This window comes from Sapajus apella, unplaced genomic scaffold, assembly GCF_009761245.1.
Source record: "Sapajus apella isolate SASKATOON/1434 unplaced genomic scaffold, GSC_monkey_1.0 scaffold70, whole genome shotgun sequence".
Classification (NCBI taxonomy): domain Eukaryota; kingdom Metazoa; phylum Chordata; class Mammalia; order Primates; family Cebidae; genus Sapajus; species Sapajus apella.
The window spans coordinates 592,618-614,271 of NW_022437010.1; the positions used below are offsets into that span (position 1 = coordinate 592,618).

The 21,654-nt window shown below is 42.6% G+C and overlaps 1 protein-coding gene across 4 annotated transcripts in view; it reads left to right on the top strand.

Moving 5' to 3' along the window:
- Window positions 1-14,492, top strand: part of NEDD9 (neural precursor cell expressed, developmentally down-regulated 9) — a 124,059-nt gene extending 109,567 nt beyond the window's left edge. For all 4 annotated transcript variants that reach the window (XM_032249940.1, XM_032249943.1, XM_032249939.1 and 1 more), the window contains 5 exons: window positions 4,731-4,832; window positions 5,642-5,743; window positions 6,930-8,171; window positions 9,813-9,902; window positions 12,121-14,492. In XM_032249940.1, the coding sequence (XP_032105831.1) occupies window positions 4,731-4,832; window positions 5,642-5,743; window positions 6,930-8,171; window positions 9,813-9,902; window positions 12,121-12,630 (2,046 nt within the window). In that variant the 3' untranslated portion in view covers window positions 12,631-14,492. The remainder of the gene's footprint in view (window positions 1-4,730; window positions 4,833-5,641; window positions 5,744-6,929; window positions 8,172-9,812; window positions 9,903-12,120) is intronic.
- Window positions 14,493-21,654: the final 7,162 nt, after the last annotated feature.

Sequence of the window (21,654 nt, forward strand, 5' to 3'; positions counted from 1 at the left end):
TAATAGAATTATATATAAAATTATATATAATTTAATAGAATTATATATAAAATTATATATATAAATAAATGAAGAAGGAATTTATATATATATATATAAATGAAGAAGGAATGGTCTCTGACTTTAAAATGCTAGAAGAGATAAGACGCATCAGTCCGTCAAACCACAAGTGATAAGTGCTGTTAGAGATATATGGATCACCAGCTCAGGGAGTTCCGAGGACAGAGACATTTTATCCGTTTGCGAAGGGTTTGCTGGGGGAAAGTCATTCAGACTGGCCTTGAAAATCAAATCGAGTTTGAATATGAGGAAAGAAAGAAGAGCATCTTAGACAAGGATATGGCATGGATGAAGGCCAGAGGTGTGGGCAGGCAGCGCATCTGTGGAAATGGACAGCTCAGTCTTGCTGAGGCAGGGAGTTGGTGCAGAGCCTGGGGGCCCTGCCTTCAGAGGATTTCCAAGAGGAAGGAGGGCAAAAATACACAGATGAAGGCAAAGACTGCAGCAGGGGGGCCAGAGACTTGTTGAGTTTGGCCAAGATGCTGTTTTTAAAATTTAAGCCAATTTTGAAAACCAGGTTTTACATAAAAATCCTAATTTCTGGCTTCTCCTGAAAATATGAAAGATCTGGCCATGTCTTCCTCCTTTCAGTAGGAGGAGTTCTGTGTCCCCAGCACCAAAGTCTGGCTGCTTTCTTCCCCACACCCTGCTTGCTCAGCCGTCCAGCATCTGAGTGTAGGACCCTTACTCTGCTATAGGTACCAGCTCAGGGAACACAGATGCAGAAACACCAGAAAGAACCCCAGGGGCCTCTCTCACAACTTGCCGTCATCGTGTTGGTTCTCAGACTTCCCTATCTGTCTCTGCTACTCAAACACAGACCCTCTTCTTTAATATTTTAGCATGCATGGCCTTCAAAATTATAAGACAGGGAACTATCAAAAGCATCTCCAAAAACTCATGCCACTGGGATCTGAGACTCAAAACAGTGTGGGTCAAACACCATCAAAGTGTGGGGCGGGGCAATCTGAGCTTGTTTTCTTGTTTTTATGTAAGCCGAATAATTAGAGAACTAACAACACCAGTCTTTTGATCCTATCCTGCCGGGACCCAGACTTGGAGATGTATTAAATGGATTCTTCCTTTTCCAAATATCTACAATCTGCCCTTCTCTGCCTCATAGCTCTTCTCAAAGTCTCTGCCTTGGACCCTCCCATTAGCTACTGAGAATGGTATAGTAACATCTGAGAAAGGTTGGATTCTTCCTAGGGACAGAAAATCCACATATGGGAAGTGCAAATCCTGTGCCGAGTAATCAGGAAAGCAGTTGCAGCAGCATTGGGTCATAGAGCCCCAGGAGATCTCACCATCTAGCCCCCTTCCTGGCAACACTAATGAATTAAGAGGTCACTTTCGTAATTCCAAAGGCTAAGCCTTTGTAACTATAAATAAATACATAGAATGAAAGGAATGTGGGGAGAAAAAAAGCAAACAGAGGGAGAAAGGAAATGAAAACCTGACTTGATTTCATTGAGAAAATTAGTTTTAAAATGCCCTTTGTGTAGCAATTTCTTTAATGCCTCACCGACCAAATGCCTAGGAGAATTCTTCCAAACTTGAGGTCCCCTTAGCCAGACCTTGGCGTGCCTCTTAGGCTGAAGTTCGGCAGCTCTGGGAGGTAGAATGAGGAGAGATCATAGGAAGGTTTTTGTGTACTTATGGCAAGCAGCAAGAAAAAGCCCTGATGAACCACAAAACTGGAGACTTTGTAAGGTACAGCTCAGTCAGCACTTTTCCTCTGAGGAGAGAACACACAATTGGCACGAAAGTGACCCAAGCAACAGGTCATGGCAGAGAATGTCCAAAAGTAGAAGACTTCCAGCTCCCTGATCCTCTATGCGTCACAGTGAGGATTGCTGCACTGGACGTGTCTTGACCAGATGCAAAATGCTGGTCCCATTTAAATGCCATTTGCGGACCAATGTGAATTAGATGGTAACATCAGGAAGCCTGGAATCAGTGGCGGGTGCTGTATGTGGTTGGCTTTTTTCCCCTGTGGTTTTCACCATCTGTTTCTTTGAATGCATAAACAAGGAAAATGACTGGTTTGGAATGTAGAGTTTTAAAAAACCAGATGACCACAGGCATCCTCTAAATGAGAAAGAGAGAGCAAGTTGGGATTCTGTGACATTTGTCAGGAAGTGAAATGTTAAATACCGGGAAGCATTAGCGCTCTCTGCCAGGGAGGATCCACAAAGGCAAGGAAACGCTTTGGCGGTGACCCTGCCTTCCTCCTCTGAGGTTGTGCTACGTGTTTATATGTCACCTACTGCTATTTTCAGACACCAACCCTACCCACTCTATCTCCCAGCCAACTTCTGTTTTTTGTTTCATTTTTGTTTTTGTTTTTTTGAGATGGAGTTTCACTCTTGTTGCCCAGGCTGGAGTGCAGTGGCGGGGTCTCAGCTCACTGCAACCTCCGCCTCCCGGGTTCAAGTGATTCTCCTGCCTCAGCCTCCTCAGTAGCTGGGATTACAGGCACAAGCCACCGCATCTGGCTAATTTTATATTTTTAGTAGAGACAGGGCTTTACCATAGTGGACAGGCTGGCCTCAAACTTCTGACCTCAGGTGATCCGCCTGTCTCGGCCTCCCAAAGTGCTGGGATTATAGGCCTGAGCCATGGCGCCCGGCCTGCCCCCTTCTGTGTTTTCAACGAAAGATGAGCAGTTAAGCTGGACTTCAGCAAAACCGCCCTTGGTTTTCCATTAGCATTACTGCTAAGTTGTTGACCTTGGAGAAAATCCACTCTTAGAAACTTTTAAGCTGAAAAGCTGCACTATGAGCAGGTGCTATGATAAAGCCAAAATGGCACTCCAAGTGGAGGGTCTGATGAGACAGACTAAGGGGGAGATCTTCGTTTCTCTCCTGGACAACAGGGAGTTAAAAAACAATCACATAAGGGCATTAAGAACACAGTGTGTTTTTCTTTAGCAAAGGGCATCCTGCTTTAAAAAAGAAGGTTTGCTATGCATAATAGAGTGGCCACTCTCTAAAACGGTTCTGTATGCTCTATGCCAATGGATCTCAAAGCAATAGGCTCCTTTTTAAAACCCAAGACGGTGGAGAGACTTGATGGAAATTTTGAGTGCATGCGAACCTCTTTTACCTTCATTGCAAGAAATAATCAGTTGTAAGCACTAGGGATTTAAAGCCAAATTGAACTCAGGCATTTTTAGAGCCCCTGGGGAGAAGGGCATTGGTGCATTTGGCTGAGTTCCACCCGTTTCCGCATAAGACGGACGTGGAGCATTTTTCACATAGTTTTGTAGGCAGCCTGACGCCAGAGTTTTCACTTCAGAGAAAAGATAAAAGATGACGGTTTCTTAGGGAACAACCAACTCTTCCTAATTTGCAATGTCTGTTCTCAAAGATGTCGTGGGCAGTGCTTGAGATGGGCACTGTTAATGATTTGAGGGGTGGGGGTTAGACAGAAACAAGAACCCCCCTGGCCATTTAGAAGCCTTTGGAGGATTACATATATTTCAAAATGAGTTAAGTTCAAATAATTTTTTTTTGCTGGTGCTTAGCACACCAACGAAGTATGTAGATTTGAAAACGGGAGGCTGTTAGGTAACATTCGTTTTACTGGTATTCGTTCCAGATGCCAGCATCGTGATGAACGCTATTTGACTTCTGACATCCCTTGACGTAGGTACTGTTGGGGATGTTTTCTTTCCTGGTGGAAATGGGAAAATGATTAGAGACCAGGGGTCAGGAGACCTGAACTCTGTTCCTGGTGCCTCCCTGGCTCAGTGTTTTGTTTGATAAGTTAGATTGAAAGTTTCCAGAGGTTTCGAGGATAGCACGGTTTGAGCATTGGTTTTGTAAAAGTACTCTGATGACCCGTGGAATTACAGTTACTGTATAATCATCATCATAATGTCCAATGAAGAGGCTTACTGAGGAAGGCAGGAGAGGAATTTTAAGTGGCTGAACTCTATTTGCATTATTCATTTTACAAATAGTTTCAGAGCCTTAAAACAAATTTCAGTATGCAGTACTTTTTGCTGCTGTTGTTGTTGAGACAGAGTTTTGCCCTGTCACCCAGGCTGGAGTGCAATGGCGTGATCTCGGCTCACTGCAATCTCCACCTCTCGGGTTCAAGCAATTCTCCTGCTTCAGCCCCCTGAGTAGCAGGGATTACAGGCACGTGCCACCACGTTCGGCTAATTTTTATATTTTGAGTAGAGATGGTTTAGCCATGTTGGCCAGGCTGGTCTTGAACTCCAGACCTCAGGTGATCCGCCCACCTTGGCCTCCCAAAGTGCTGGGATTACAGGCGTGAGCCCCCACGCCCAGCCATTATGCGGCACTTTAGACATAAAGTGCTCCTCTACAACTTTCATAGGTTTCACACAAGTCTCCCTTAAGGTACATTTTCCAAATATGCTTATAGTGCATCAACCCTATCTGATGTACTTTGAGATGATTTTGTGATCACAAGGAAGGATGATAGAGATATTTTAGGGATTTGTTTCTTATTGGGATTCAGGAGGGATTTTAAAAGTTTACTAACCTGGTGTCTACTTGTCTCCTTCCTGTTGTGTTTTCTTTCTTCGGTTTCCTTCTTTTTGTGAGGGAGAGTTGAGGGATGAGTGCCTGGTTAGGAGGCAAGGAAATCAAGGACTCAGGCTTGGAAATTTACATCTCTTGTGTTTTCTCTCACAGGTGATAACCCCCGTGAGGACAGGTCATGGCTACGTATATGAATATCCATCCAGATACCAAAAGGACGTCTACGATATCCCTCCTTCCCATACCACTCAAGGGGTGCGTACAAGAACGTGGTCACAAGAGGAGCAGAGCTCCTAGGGGTGTTGTTCTTTCAGGGCTGTAGAGAAAAGGAAGTTCACAATTTATGTATTAATATATGTCATATGAAGCTTTATTTAGGTTGTCTACCCAGTAGCCACGTTAGCCAACACTATTTAAATTATGTTATCTGGATATGCTTTATCAAAAAATCCTAGTATTTCACCTGAGAGAGCTTTTGTTCTTCCATAATTTTACTTCAGAAAGTAGATTTTTTTTTTTTGAGACAGAATCTCACTTTGTCACCCAGGCTGGAGTGTAGTGGCGTGATCTCAGCTCACTACAACCGCCAGCTACCAGGTTAAGTCAACTCTCCTGCCTCAGCCTCCTGAGTAGCTGGGACCACAGGCGCGTGCCACCACACCCGACTAATTTTTGTATTTTTGTAGAGATGGGGTTTTGCCATGTTGGCCAGGTTGGTCTCGAACTCCTGACGGCAAGTGATATGCCTGCCTCAGCTCTCCGAAGTGCTGGGATTACAGGCGTGAGCCACCACCAGCAGCCAGAAAGTACAAAATTTAAACTACACTTTAAAGTATGGACAGTGTAGATATTTCACATCAGATCATCTTTATATCCAATCTAAGTTAAAAACCACAAAATGTATAAAGAAAAAAAGACAATCAATCCATTATAATGTGGAGCACTGCCAAAGATCAAGCTTGTACATAACCTGGTAAATAACTCTATAATTAAGTGCTTAGGAGCATAAAAAATGACAAGTATAAGACATTTCCATTCTGGGTAACTCATGGGTTTCTCTTCAGGTATATGACATCCCTCCCTCATCAGTGAAAGGCCCTATGTTTTCAGTTCCAGTGGGAGAGATAAAACCTCAAGGGGTCTATGACATTCCACCTACAAAAGGGGTAAGTGAGTGACTACAAAGCAGCAAAAAGGAGTGTGTGTGTGTGTGTGTGTGTGTGTCTGTGTGTACGCGCGCACGCATCTGCGCATCTGTGGGGGGCGTGTGGGGTCGGGAGGGTAGGTAGGTAGTTTATTGGAATAAAAAAAGAAGGGCAAACCCAAAAGGGGAAAAAGTAGTCTTGGTGAGAGTAAAGGAAAGAAGCAAAAAAAGAAAAGGCACTAATTGAAGATAGCTCTAGGGATTTCATCTTGAGGAGCCCCAACTAAAAAAAATCGGGAGGCCAATAAGGAGAACCCTTGGGCAGGGAACTTAATGAGTTGGGGGATAGGGTATTTGTATATTTGCATTTGTAAAGGGTTGGGTTTGTTTTGTAGAGGGTTTGTTTTGTTTTGTTTGAGACAGGGTCTCGCTCTGTCACCCAGGCTGGAGTGCAGCGGCGCAATCATAGCTCATTGCAACCTTGACTTCCAATCCTCTCACCTCAGTCTCCCAGGTAGCTGACACCACAGGTGCACGCTGCCATGCCTGCCTAAATTGCATTTTTTATAGGGATGGCGTCTCCCTATGATGCCCAGGCTGGTTTTGAACATACAACCTCAAGTATCCTACCACTTTGGCCTCCCAAAGTGGCGGGATTATAGGCATGAGCCACTGCACCTAGCCTGTAGAGAGTTTGACAGTTTTCTCAGTCTGTATGTTCGGGTGAACTCGTTTGACTCACTCTGTTACCCTCTGGGGTATGCCTACACAGGAAGCGTGGTAATCCCTACTTTACAGACAAGGGGGCTGTGTTTCAGACACCTGTGCAGCTCGTTCAGCATCACACAGCTGCTGTGATGACCAAAGAGACAGGGGGAGACTTACTCCGGTCGTACTCTGCCTCTTGGCACAGATCAGCAGGAGGATGCCCAGGAGGTGGTCAGAAACATAGGACTGGAACACAGGAGTGGGCAATTTAGCCAGGAGGGCTCCACATAGGAGTCCACACCAAGAATGTGGGGTTGGACACACTTGTCAAAGGACAAGGGAAGTGACAGCAGAATCGTGGGGAACCTTGGAAGTACGTAACATTGGGGACAGGGGAGGGCGACCGAAAAAGTGCCAGCAGATAGGACGGAGAACATGGGATCGCACGTTCCCATGAGCCAACTGGATAAATAGCGTTTTGCTGTCTACTCGCTTTTCAGGTATACGCCATTCCACCCTCTGCTTGCCGGGATGAAGCAGGGCTTAGGGAAAAAGACTATGACTTCCCCCCTCCCATGAGACAAGCTGGAAGGCCGGACCTCAGACCAGAAGGGGTTTATGACATTCCCCCAACCAGTACCAAGCCAGCAGGGAAGGACCTTCATGTAAAATACAACTGTGACATTCCAGGAGCTGCAGAACTGGTGGCTCGAAGGCACCAGAGCCCATCCCCGAATCACCCACCTCCACAACTGGGACAGTCAGTGGGCCCTCAGAATGACGCATATGACGTCCCCCGAGGCATTCAGTTTCTTGAGCCACCAGCAGAAACCAGTGAGAAACCAAACCCCCAAGAAAGAGATGGTGTTTATGATGTCCCTCTGCATAATCCACCAGACACTAAAGGCTCTCGGGACTTGGTGGATGGGATCAACCGATTGTCTTTCTCCAGCACGGGCAGCACCCGGAGTAACATGTCCACATCTTCCACCTCCTCCAAGGAGTCCTCACTGTCATCCTCCCCAGCTCAGGACAAAAGGCTCTTGCTGGATCCAGACACAGCTATCGAGAGACTTCAACGGCTCCAGCAGGCCCTGGAGATGGGTGTCTCCAGCCTAATGGCACTGGTCACCACCGACTGGCGGTGTTACGGATATATGGAAAAACACATCAATGAGATACGCACGTCGGTGGAGAAGGTGGAACTGTTCCTGAAGGAGTACCTCCACTTTGTCAAGGGAGCCGTCGCAAATGCTTCCTGCCTCCCAGAACTCCTCCTCCACAACAAGATGAAGCGGGAGCTGCAAAGAGTCGAAGACTCCCACCAGATCCTGAGTCAAACCAGCCACCACCTAAATGAGTGTAGCTGGTCCCTGAATATCCTGGCCATCAACAAGCCCCAGAACAAGTGTGATGATCTAGACCGGTTTGTGATGGTGGCAAAGACAGTGCCCGATGACGCCAAGCAGCTCACCACAACCATCAACACCAATGCAGAGACCCTCTTTAAACCCGGCCCTGGCAGCTTGCATCTGAAGAATGGGCCGGAGAGCATCATGAACTCAACAGAGTACCCACATGGCAGCCCCCAGGTACAGCTGCTGCATCCTGGTGACCACAAGGCCCAGGCCCACTCCAAGGCACTGCCCCCGGGCCTGGGCAAGGAGCAGGCCCCTGACTGTAGCAGCAGTGATGGTTCTGAGAGGAGCTGGATGGATGACTACGATTATGTCCACCTACAGGTAAAACAACCAAACTCATAAAACACCTAGGCTCACTCACATGCAGGGAGCCTGAGACAGATGCCTGTGAGGCTGTCGGGTTGGACTACCAAAGGAGCGAAGCTGATGAATGTTAATCCACGTGGTTCATAAATTGGAGGGCGTGTTGTAGAGTAGGGAGAACACTGGACTGAGGGTCCTGAACACTCTCTCAGCTCTAGCCCTTTCCCTGACACTTACGTAAGTGTGACTAACATATTCAGCTTCCTTGGGCATTCATTTCCTCATGTGCAAAATGAATGGTGTAAGGGTTTGGATTAGGTCCCATTGATATATCTCAGGCAAGAGGAGACTCACCAAGTAGGATAGCAGGCTCTCTAATAATAATACCAGCTCCACTTCTATTTGTGTTTTAGGTATGGTTCCATATAACATTTTATTTGAAAAAAAAAAATGTTTTCATCATTAAGAAAAAGAATAGAAAACCTTTCCACTAGAGATTTTCCAAGGCCCCTGGTAGCTACTTTGTGTGTGTTTGTGTAATTGCTTTAAAACTTAGCCCCATCTCAGACTACCTAGAGGACCACTGCACATTCGCTAGCTGTCCCTGGAGCTTAATCTACGTATGGGACATTGGACTGTCAAGTTGGCCTCCTACAAGTGGGAATTCCAGCAAGCTCCAAGTTGACCTGGGATTCTGACAGTTGTCCCTTCCACCTTGAGGGATTAAAACATTCTACCAAGATCCATTATTTAGGACTAAGGCTTACTATTTTTTTTTTTTTTTTTTTTGAGACAGAGTCTCACTCTGCCACCCAGGCTGGAGTGCAGTGGTGCCATCTTATCGCACTGCAGCATCTGCCTCCTGGGTTCAGGCAATTCTCCTTCCCCAGCCTCCCGAGTAGCTGGGACTACAGGTTCATGCCACAACATCAGGCTAATTTTTGATGGGGTTTCACCATGTTGGCCAGGATAATCTTGATCGCCTGACCTCGTGATTTGCCCGCCTCAGCCTCCCAAAGTGCAGGTATTACAGGTGTGAGCCACCGTGCCTGGCCTAGGCTTACTATCTTATGCTACCATTCTTTTAATTTGACTGAGAGTCACAGATTATACTAAGAACTATGTACTATTATACCCAATTCCCTTGAGTGCAAAAAAGTGTGGGAAGGAGAACTGAGCCTCACCTGGTGCTGAGGTAGGGCGTGGAGAGAGGAGGATGGAGGCATTGAACATTCACGTTACTGCTTGTCTAAGTCTGCACAGTGGGAAATACTGCTTTGGAGCAGAGATCTACAGATGATTTGAAGGAACTGGAAGTGAGAAGTGGACCACATTTAGACCTGTGTTTGGAGGTTTACAGGTTCACATATAATCTATTAGAAAAGAACCCAGCAGAATAGTACATTTATATAGGAGATTTGAAGGGAATCAGGAGTAGCTCTCCGAAAATGGTAAGGTTGCCCAGAAAGCTGGCACCCTGTATGGGAATGGGTTTTATTTTTCTGCCGTCCCTGTCTAGGATTCACAGTGCCTCACTGGGTATTAGATGTTGCCGAGGCAGTGGAAAATAAAGAGTATTTACTCATCTGTCAATGAATTTGTTAGCATAAGTGAATCACAGTGATAACATAATATGTTCTTTATGTTGAAAATTAACAGGGTAAGGAGGAGTTTGAGAGGCAACAGAAAGAACTATTGGAAAAAGAGAATATCATCAAACAGAACAAGATGCAGCTGGAACATCATCAGGTAAGTTCAATCAGAGCAAAGCCTGCTTGGTGTTGGAAAGATTTCCCACCTGGTACTAAGGAAAAGTGTAGCTTCTAGAGATGATGATTTTGATTCTTCCAGCTCACTGGCGGAATCAGCTCCAAAGCATGGAATGAGGTTTAAAAGCAAAGAGAAGGTTTATGACCTTGCTAGTTCATCTGAGTGTACCAGGGTTATTTCTAAACGGTAGTTTTTTAAATGCTAAACCTGCATATCTAACATATGAGGACTATTTACGTTAAGGCATTTGGTCTCAAGAAACAAGACCCATTCAAGCTAACCTGAGCAAACAGGTTTATAGTAAAGCCATAGTGAGGGAATTCAGTAACAGAAAATGAAGACAGAGCTAGGTCTGGTAAGAACTAGAACTGTTAATTCTCTCTCCTTCTTGTACTTCCTTTGCTTCTTTCTATACATCTACTTCACTCTCCCCTATTTTCTGGTTTCCTCTGCTTTATCGGCTGTAACTTCGCAGAACTCATAAATGGCCACTCAGAGCTTTTTCTATAGATGGCCTCTCATCTCAGTTTCCTCTTCCGATGGTTAGCTCCCTTCTGTGGTTCGTCAGATTCCTAAGAAAGACTCTGATTGGGCTATTTTGATTGGGCCATTTCTCTCTCTCTCTCTCTCTCTCTGTGTGTGTGTGTGTGTGTGTGTGTGTGTGTGTGTGTGTACCTCTCTCTCTGTCTGTCTCTGCCTATTTGTGTCTCTCTCGCCAGCATCACAAGCCTATGGTTTGGCTGGCCTTGGTCCAGTCTAAGAGTAGGGAGCAGAATTCAATGTTTTCAACTATCTCCAGGCCTGTCTACCGAGGACTTTGGGCAGGGCATGTTCATTCAAAAGTTGGGTATGAGTAGGGCAGATAATGAGTATTGCTAGGAAAAGGGCATAAAAATAAAGAGAGATGGCTTGAGGATTTATTTACAAGGCTTTTAAGATGAAATGAAGTAAAATGGCATACAATGACATGAAATGGCATGCTATGTTTAGGAAATCTGAGTTCTAATTCTTTCTGGCCAACCATGTCAAGTACAACCAACTACATAACCTCCCCAAACTTCAGTTACTTCTCTATATAATGGGAAAGTACACCTCCCCAATCTAATGACCTGATACATTGATGAACCTATTTGCCTAAGATATATTAAATATAATCTATTATGATTAAATGCCTTGGAATATCACCTTGTACCTGTTTGTGTTTGCCTTGGCATCTAGCAAGGTAAGACGGCAGGGCTCTGGGGAACTTTTTGAAACCATAGCAATGCCTAAGAAGAAAACGGATTCCAGAAAAGTAAAGCTGGCCATGCATTTCGTGAGGTGATCACTGCTCCAGCTCCTCCCTACCTCCGGGTGGAAGATTAACTGAGTCCTAAGCTCAGGTCACAGAGAGTACTTACCTGCAAAAGACAGGTGTCTCCTGAGTCTTAATGGAATCGCTAGAAATTATCATAATTGCAATTTAAATAATATACCATTTGGGAGCAATGAGAAAAGCCAACACCTCATGCATCTGACTCTGGGTGAGGCCCTCTTCTTTTAACAGCTCTGGGGGACTAAATATTATGATGCACAATTCCCATTCAGACTTCCTTAGAAAGGTTTTTTTTTTCCTTAAGGGCTTAATATTTATATGCATTAGTCTTCATGTAGTGCTGGAGCATAACATGTCTATCAATCTTGACAGATAAATAGAAAGGGGTCAGGAATGGTCATTTCATCTGAGCATCCTGAGATAGTTGAGACTTTCCCCAAGAAGAAGCAAACTGTCAGTAACTTACCTGACAAAAGGTCACTACATTTGGTTTTCCCATACCACCACTCAACACTAATAAACATTTATATAGCGCCTACTCCATACCAAACTATTCTAGGCGATTTGTAAACTTTAACTCATTTAACCTCCATAAAGGTGTAGGTAACAGGGCTGTGCTTTAAACCCTATGTTGCCTTCTAGCCATGGGGTACAAGAGACCAGTGGTCCAATCATAGAAGGTCCGAGCTGGAGGATCATCTATCTCAACGTCTACATTCTCCAGTTTGGGAAAGCATGGCAGCTTGACCCAGGCTGCCCCACTCACATGCATCTGACAGTTGTTAGGGACTAAAGCCCCCGTCTTTTAACTCCAAGACCTGGTTAATTTGCATTGCACCACACTCCCTTGTCCTAATGAAAGCGACTTTGTCTTCCTTCCAGCTGAGCCAGTTCCAGCTGTTGGAACAAGAGATTACAAAGCCCGTGGAGAATGACATCTCGAAGTGGAAGCCCTCTCAGAACCTGCCCCCCACAAACAGCGGCGTGAGTGCCCAGGATCGGCAGTTGCTGTGCTTCTACTATGACCAATGTGAGACCCATTTCATCTCCCTTCTCAACGCCATCGACGCGCTCTTCAGTTGTGTCAGCTCAGCCCAGCCCCCACGAATCTTTGTGGCACACAGCAAGTTTGTCATCCTCAGTGCACACAAACTGGTGTTCATTGGAGACACGCTGACACGGCAGGTGACTGCCCAGGACATTCGCAACAAAGTGATGAACTCCAGCAACCAGCTCTGTGAGCAGCTCAAGACTATAGTCATGGCGACCAAGATGGCCGCCCTCCATTACCCCAGCACCACGGCCCTGCAGGAAATGGTGCACCAAGTGACAGACCTTTCTAGAAATGCCCAGCTGTTCAAGCGCTCTTTGCTGGAGATGGCAACATTCTGAGAAGAAAAAAAGAGGAAGGGGACTGTGTTAATGGTTACTAAGGAAAACTGGAAATATTATCTGGTTTTTGTAAATGTTATCTATTTTTGTAGATATTTTATATGAAAATGAAATATTTTAACATTTTATGGGTTAGACAACTTTCAGAAATTCAGGGAGCTGGAGAGGGAAATCTTTTTTCCCCCCTGAGTGGTTCTTATGTATACATAGACGTATCTAAGACATAAACTGTACAGAAACTTGTCCACATGCGTGTGTATGCCTGTATATTCATGTTTGTTTGTAGATGTTTGTCTGATGTATTTCATTAAAAAAAAAAAAAACGTGAGTTAAGAAGCACCTTAGTAAGCACCTTCTAAAGCTGCATGTTTTTGTTGTTAAAAACATGCCAGCTGGTTATAATATTGTTCTCCATGTACTTGTAATGATTCTGAGCCTAGCTCTGCCAAATCTGGGAAGCACGTACATTTGCAGGTGTTCACCTTCCAAATGATGAGGCACAGCATGACTTATTCTTGTTTTAAAAACTCTTCACAATTGACCATCGTAAACACACGATCGCCAAGTGCCCAAAAGCCCTCTTGCAGAGCAAATTTCAGAATATATAGGTGAATCCAAGCTCTGATATTTCAGGTGCTGGAGGGAGGACAGACCTGTGTGTTTAGAGGCCAGGACCACAGTTAGGGTTGGGTTGTTTCAATACTGAGAGAGCTACAGTAAAAGGAGAGCAACTGCCCCCCTGGGGCTATTGGATCTTCTGCATTTGTGAGCAATTCTGCCATGAGGTTTTCCAAAAGATGTTTTTTGAGTTGTAAAAACTGTATTTGCAGCAAGGATTCACAAAGACATATCAGATTATGATTGTTCACCAAAACAGGGGAATGGTTTGATCTGCCAGTTGCAAGTAGAGGCCTTTCTGACTCTTCACATTCACTTTGGTGCTACTATCCCCATTACCTGAGGAAAACTGGCCAGGTCCTTGATCATCGGACTATAGAGCCATCAGGACATATCCTGCTCTCTAAGGGAATTTATTGCTTGGTCTTGCACCTTCTTTAAAACTCACATATGCAGACCTGACACTCAGAGTGGCTAGTTACACAGAGTCCATCCAATTTTTACACCTTCGTGTGACCAGTGTGTATAACCCCTACCGCTATGTCACAGGTAGTCACAGCATCCATTCCATGGTATGTCTCCTCACACCGGTTAGTATTGACACAGCACAGACACCACAAGCCATCAGGTTCTTCATGGGGCAAGTGAAATACTGCTACCCCATGGGTAAATGCATTCACACATTACCAAGAGAAGAAGCACGTTATCTATGATCTTTTGGTCCAGTTCCTATTTAGCATTTTTATTCCAGCCTGTTTGGAAACATGTTTTTATTTGCATTATATGCCGGATTGAATTAAGCTTGCTTGTTTTAAACAACTAAATCATTAGAACAAAAAAAAAATGATTAAAAAAATAAGAATGTATAATCTCAGCGTGATTTTTTAAAAAATCAGTGGAAATAAATGATCATAGAAGGTGCTTTTCAAAACAACTGCTATTATAATTTTCAAAGTCCTACTCTGCCAAAAAAAGATTAAAAGTCATACGTTACATGACAAGGAAATGTGTATGTGGGGAGAGGGTTGCTGAAAATCAACAACACTTGAAGTTAAAAAGTGTGTCTTTGTAGATTTCATTGTATGATGTGTATTTCTTAGGAGATGGCTGACTTGATTGATCTACTCTAAGTGGAGACATTTCGCATTTTTAAAACCAAAATCTTCAATCTGTATAACTCCTTGCCATCTTGTATGTAAAGGCTATTTTTAAATCATTAAATTTTTAGATCTCTGTTTTCATAACCACTGGGTTTTCTTTTTCATATTCCTCTGTCACAGAATGAAATATTGGCTTACTTTGGCACTCCTAATATAAAAAGTTAAATTATGATTATTTTATCAATGCTATAGGTCAGAATTTTTTTAGAAAAATTGAGGGCTTTGTTTTGTTTTTATATATATGACACTTCCAGGTGTATTTACATTCAAAGAAAATTCGGGAATCTGTGAACATTATCAAATTCAAATATCTGGAACGAGGCTTATGTTCACCAAAAGAACCCACACATTCAGTAACGTGGGATAATTTGCTTTTGTAATATGGGTATTACCATTCATGTGGTTTTTAAAATCAAAGGAAGTTGTTCTATTTATTTTGGAATAGTCATAAATAATTAAAAGCAAAGCATATTTAATGAAATTAAGAGATTCATAACCATGTGAATTATAATTTTAATGGTTGGCCCACTCTTTCATTCAGGTATCCCACTGAGATGTACAGACAAACAAATTATTTCAATATATCTAGTACCATTTTGCCCACACATATTAACTTATTTTTGACAAAAATGTCAAGGCACTTCAATGAGGAAATGAAAAGTCTTCTGAAAAAAAATGGTGCTGGAACAACTAGATCTATGAAAAAAAAAATGAATACACATCTTATGTTCTACCCAAAAATTAACCCAAATGGATCATAGACCTAAATGTAAAATTTAAAATTCCTAGAAGAAAACGCAGGAGAAAATCTCTGTGATCTTAGGTAGACAAAAGTTCCACATTTGAAACACTTTAAAAACTTAACTCAGAAAAAAAATGATAAATTGGACTTCATCAAAATTAAAAACTATTATTCTTCTAAGGATATCATTAAGAAAACGAAAAATCAAGGCAGAGAATGGGAGGAAATACATCACCTCTATCAGCCAAGGACTTATATCAGACTTAGGAGACAAACAACTAAATTTATTTAACTTGGCAAAAATTTGTGGAAAAAACCTTATAAAAGGAGACATATGTGGGTAAATGGAAAAGTAAATAAACACCACACCAAATAGAATCACTAAAATTAAAAAGACAAAACATACCCAGTGTTGGTGCAAGAAAGGGGAGCAAACGTAGCTCTTGTACATCACTGGTAAGAACGTTAAATGGTACAAACACTATGGGAAATAGATTGGCAATTTCCTAAAAAGTTAAATCTCTGTCTATCATATGACCTATCAATTTCTCTTCTAGATATTTACCCAAAAGAAATAAAAACATGTGTCCATACGAAGACTTATATAAGAATATTTATAGCAGCTGTATTTGTAACAGCAAAAGCTAGAAAGAACCCAAATGTTCATTCATCTATGTGAATGAATAAAATTACTATGGTATATCCACACAGTGGAATACTACACAGAAATCAAAAGGAAAAATATTGCAACAAATAGTCAACATGAATGAACATCAAAACTATTATGACACAAAAAAGAAGCCAGACAAAAAGAGTACATATGCTATGTTTCCATTTATACAAAACTTTAGAAAATGCAAAGCAACCTATAGTGACAGAAAGCGTGTAAGTGGTTGCCTAGAGACACATGGTGGAAGGAATGGATTCCAAAGGAGTCCATGGAAACTTGGGAATGAAAGCAACGTCCATTGTCTTAATTATGGTGATGGTTTCACAGCTGTATGCACGCCTAACCTCTTCAAATTGTACACTTTAAATACATACAGTTTATTCTTCCTCAATTTTTTCAAAGTAAATGGTTTAGGTACTCCCATTAAAAGTTAGAATCCTCAGACTAGATTTTAAAATGTAAGACCAACTATGTGCTATGTAAAAGATGCTCACTTGAAATAAAAATACACAGATAAGTTAAAAACAAGGAGATAGAAAGAGATGTACTATGTGCATTCTAACTTTTTTCTTAAAAAACCAGAGCAGCTATATTATTAACAGACAAAGTAGAATTCAGAACAAGGGCAAAGAGGAGCATTTCATGATAATGGAATCAATTAATAAAGAAGACAAAACATTCCTAAATGTGTATGCACCAATCACAAAGTCTCAAAATACATGCAGCAGAAACTGATATAACTGAAAGGACAAATAGAAAATCTACAATGATAGGTAGCGGTTTCCACACTCATCTCTCAGCAATTAACAGAACAAGCAAACAAAACCAAACCAGTAATAACTGGTACAAATGGAACTCTCCTCCGTTGCTGGTAGGAGTGTAAAATGGTACAATCATTTTGGAAAATGGTTTGGCAATCTCTAATAAAGTTAAACATATGATTTCAACATAGCCCAGCAATCCCAATTACAGGCATTTACCCAAGAAAAATGAAGACATATATCTATATAAAAAGCTAATTGCTTTATTCATAATTGTGCCGACTAGAAACAACCCAAAAGTCATCAACAGGTGAGTAGATAAGTATATTGTGGTCTATTTATGCAATGGAATACTATTAAGCAATGAAAAGGAATGAACAAATTAGACATGTAACAACTGAGCAGATCAACCTCAGACAGGTTGAATGAAAGCCAGGCAAATAAAGAGAACTTCTGTATGAAGCTCCAGAAGGCAGGAATCTAACTTGTAGTGACAAAAATCAGACCTGTGATTTCCTAAGGCCAGGTTTAGGGGTTGGTGATTATTTGGGAAAGAGCATGAAGGAGCCTTTTGGCAGGATGGATATGTTTTACATCATCACCATACAACACTGCAAAACTTTCTGCAAGGGTGAAAATGTCTTCCATTTACACTATCCAAAATGCTGGATAACAGTCACATGTGGCTATAGTAAAACTGAGGACATTTTTCATGTAAGTTAATTTTTGCTTATTAGACTTGAAATAGCCACCTGTGGTTAGTGGCTCCTGTACTGGACAGCACAGTATATATAATCTTAATTGTTATAGTAATTATGTGTATCCATAAATTTGTCAAAACTTATTATAAAATACACTTAACATACGTGCATTTTATTGTAGATAAGCCTTACCTGAATAAAGTTGATTTTAAAAAGAGAGAAAGCATTTCCCAACTAATTCTAATGCTCCAATTTTTCAAGTCAATATTATCATCAATTCACAAAAACATCAGCAGGCCCATAGAAAGAGACCAAACTAGAAAGTCAAGCTTCTAAATCCACAGCAGGTTACTGCTTCAGAGCCAGTGACACTGAGCTAGTTCATGTCCCACCAGGAACACAAATGTGGTTTCCTAACCCTGAGTCAGTAAGAGCCTGTCTGGGCTTTAGATGCTTCCCCAAAAACCACATCTACATTCTTTATATTTTTTGAGGGATTATGATAAAAGAAAAACTGTCATTCTCCAAAGAACATAAAAAACAAAAGGGATTCACTTATTCATTGAACATTTCCTGCCTGGCCAGCGGGAACAGGCAAACCTGCCCTGGGTATCAATAAGGCCCCCACTGTCCCCACCAAAGGAGCCAGCCCCACCTCACAGCCAGTGTCTCTGTGTGCTCAGCAATGTGCTGTGGACCAAAGGGGCAGAAGAAGAAGAGGAGATGTGGATTCTGCCTTTCTTTGTTTGAGATAAAAAACAAACATGTCCTTTAAACAGTTTAAGGCAGACTATAGACAAATGTTCCCGTAATCTGCATGCAAAGATTTTAAAGTAGAGAAAATGAGAAACATCAAAGTGATCTGGCTGGTGAGAAACAGCCTCTAGCTAAGGGCGGGTTGAAGAGGTTGATCATAAAGAAACGTGTCCTACTCCGCACTGTGGGGCTATCACAGAATACCAAACACTGGATAATGTATAAAGAACAAAAATTTGTTTCTCGCAGTTCTGGAAGCTAAGAAGTTCAAGGTCGAGGGTTTGTATCCAGTGAGGGCCTTCCTGCTGCATCATCCCATGATGGAAGGTAGAAAGGCAAGAGAGCATGAGAGAGTAAGAGACTGAAGCGGCAGCCTCAGGCTCAAAAATTGATGATCCTGTTTAACCAGGCACGAGGGTGGAGCCCTCCCTACCTCCCACTGGGCCTCAGCTCCAAACGCTGCTGCAATGGGGTTAAGTTTCCGACACATGCTTTTTGGGGGATACATTCAGACCATACCAGAAAGGCTAACTGGATGGCAGAGGAAAGGCTGGCAAAGGCTGGTGGCCAAGAAGGCATGCTGCAAAGATGGTACGATGAGGGGCTCTCGGGAATCACACTGCAGTGACTTCTGCTTTGCATTTTGTGCCTTCAGAGAATTCACTTAGAACAGGCTTACCAAATATTTGTTGGCCTAATGAAACTGGGCATTCGATGACATCATATGCTTTCAAAGAAGAGAAAGGAGAGAAGACAGCAGGAGGGGCCGGGATGAGAAAAAGATGATGAGGATAATGAAGACTTCAAGGGGATAAAAGGGAGGGGATGGAGAGAGGACGAGAGGAAAAAGCAGAGGCGAGAGACAGAGAAGGAAGAAAAAGGGTGATTAGAAGAGTCAGTGAAACAAGCAACAGACTGCAAGAGACACACAGTGTATTGGAAAGCAAAATGTGATGTTCTTTGGCCATCTAGGTTCTCAAGATATTGTCAGAAACAAATAGCAGATACTCCTTGAAAACAGGGCTGCGTTGTCATTTTGAGAAACACATCATCTGTCAGTCTCTTGAACAGACTCAATACTCGTGAGCATGTAAAAGGTTCTAGGCCGGGTGCGGTGCCTCATGCCTACAATCCTAGCACTTTGGAAGGCCAAGGTGGGTGGATCGCCTGAGGTCGAGGGTTCAAGACCAACCTGGCCAACATGGTGAAATGCCATCTCTACTAAAAATACAAAAATTAGCTGGGCATGGTGGCGCACACCTGTAATCCCAGCTACTCGGGAGGCTGAGACAGGAGAATTGCTTGAACCCAGGAGGCGCAAGTTGCTGCAGTGAGCTAAGATCATGCCACTGAACTCCAGCCTGGGCAACAGAGCAAGACTCTGTCTTTAAAAAAAAAAAAAAAAAAAAAAGGCTCTAAGAAGTCTTGTAATATAAAAACTCACCTTATCTACTATTTCATAAAATTATTTTGACACTAAGAGCCATTTTCTCTCTTAACATTTATTAAAACCTGGTCTAGGAGATTCAGATAGTTTTTGTTTTCCTCCGCCCACAAAAGAGTGAGGCCTGCCAATGTGACTCAGCTCACAGAATTATCATTGTTCTTGCCCACATTTATCACGGTCAAGTTCTCTCGCTTTAACAGCCTTTTAGAAGCAACAGGCTATGGGAGCACCTGTTCCGACCTTTAGCTCCCATACTCACTTTGAATCTGTACAAACTTCTAAATAAGTATGTGAAGATACTTTATTACTTCATTCATTTCTCATTATCTGAATATTTGTCTTAGAATAAACATGGCAGAAACAAACCAATAATTAATTTGGATGAGCTTTCCCAAATAATCAATTCCTTGGGACCAGGATTTTTTTTATAGAAATGCTTTGGAAAGGCCAATATTATATGAAGAGTTTTAAAATAAAAATATCTCTCAGAAGAGAACCAAAAAAATGAAAGAAAAATACAATACATATAAAAGGGAAGATAAATAGAGTCAGAGACACATTGTCTAGTGCATCCAGAAATTTAATCTAAGAAGAGGTGCTTGATGCTTGGAAAGGCTTTTGAAGGTGGCGAGAACGGTAAGGACAAATACATACTTTGAAAAAATATGGTTTAAGTGGTTAAACCCTGGCTAAGGCATAAGAGCAATTGATGTGTAAATGTAAAAATGACATCAATCTCCACCATTTATTGGTGTCTAGTTTGAGTCAGCAGACACTTCATCAAACACATTACCTTTGCCCTCATACCAAACTCCTAGGTGGTTCTTATTTTCACTTTGCAGAGGAGAAGGCTGAAGCTAGAAGGGAGTTAAACAATTGGCCCAAGTTTCAAGGCTGGCAAACGGAAGTGGTCCTCTCCCTATACTACACAAGCACTCTGCCAGCTGCAGGAACGTGTACAAAGGATATCCTCTAGGTGTTGGAAACAGATGCTCGGTGCCACAAAGAAAAATCGGCACTGAGACAAAGGATCTCTCAGCAAAGCAACTTTCACTCCTGGACTGCAGGAAGGGTACTCTCGATAGCCATCTTGCCACAAGAGTACAAGGAACAAAGGAAAAGCAGACATATTTATCCCTTACATATTTGGGGTCGTCCTTACTGCTGTGTCTGACCTCCGCTGGCTGGAGCCAGACCTCACAATCTAAACCAAAACACAACTGGCTAACAACTTAAAATTTTTTAAACAGGTAAGAGGCATAGGCTGCGATCTGGGACAGGCCTGTGAGCACGTCCAGCACAGATATCTTGGTTAATGTACAAGGACATAGAATATACTACGTGCCTATAAGCATGGCATGTTTCACAGCTACATAGGATAGGGCAAGAGTTATTAGCACACTTACGATTTATTCTTTAACAAGAAAGGAAACTTTGAAGAGGAACATTTTTACTTCCCACACTAAGTGATTGAAAGATTTTTATTTTTATTTTTTAAGAGACAAATCTTGCCCTGTTGCCTAAGCTGGAGTGTAGTGGCACGACACTAGTTCACAGCAGCCTGAACTCCTGGGCTCAAGGAATCCTCCCACCTCAGCCTCCCAAGTAGCTAGGACTACAGGTGCACGCCACTATGCCCAGCTAATTTTTTTTTTTTTTTTTTTTGTAGAGACTTCTGTCTTGCTGTGTTGCCCAGGCTTATCTCAAACTCCTTACTTTGAGAGATCCTCCACCCTCAGCCTCCCAAAGCGTTGGGCTTATCAGTGTAAACCACTGCACCTGGCCTAATGGAAGGACTTTAAACAGTTGTATGACACCATCATATTTTTGCTCTGAAAATAGCCCCCTGGCTGCAGTGTGCAGAGTGGTGAAGAGAGGCCATATGGATCCTGGCAGCTCAGTTAGTAGGCCATTGAGTCAGCTCTAGGAGCAGTGATGAAGATAGGTGAGATTAGAATGCAGGAGTGGAGATGGAGAGAAGAGGACAGGTTTCCGGGATGTGGGAGGATGGGTCACTAGGAGAGGTGATGAGCTGCACCTGGTGCATGATGACGAGGAGTCCAGCGAAGGGCTTCTCACCCGGGCATCTGGATGGATGTGGATCCACTCATGAGCTAGGATGTGCCAAAGGTATTTCAGAACTAGCCTGGGTGCAATCCACACTTACTG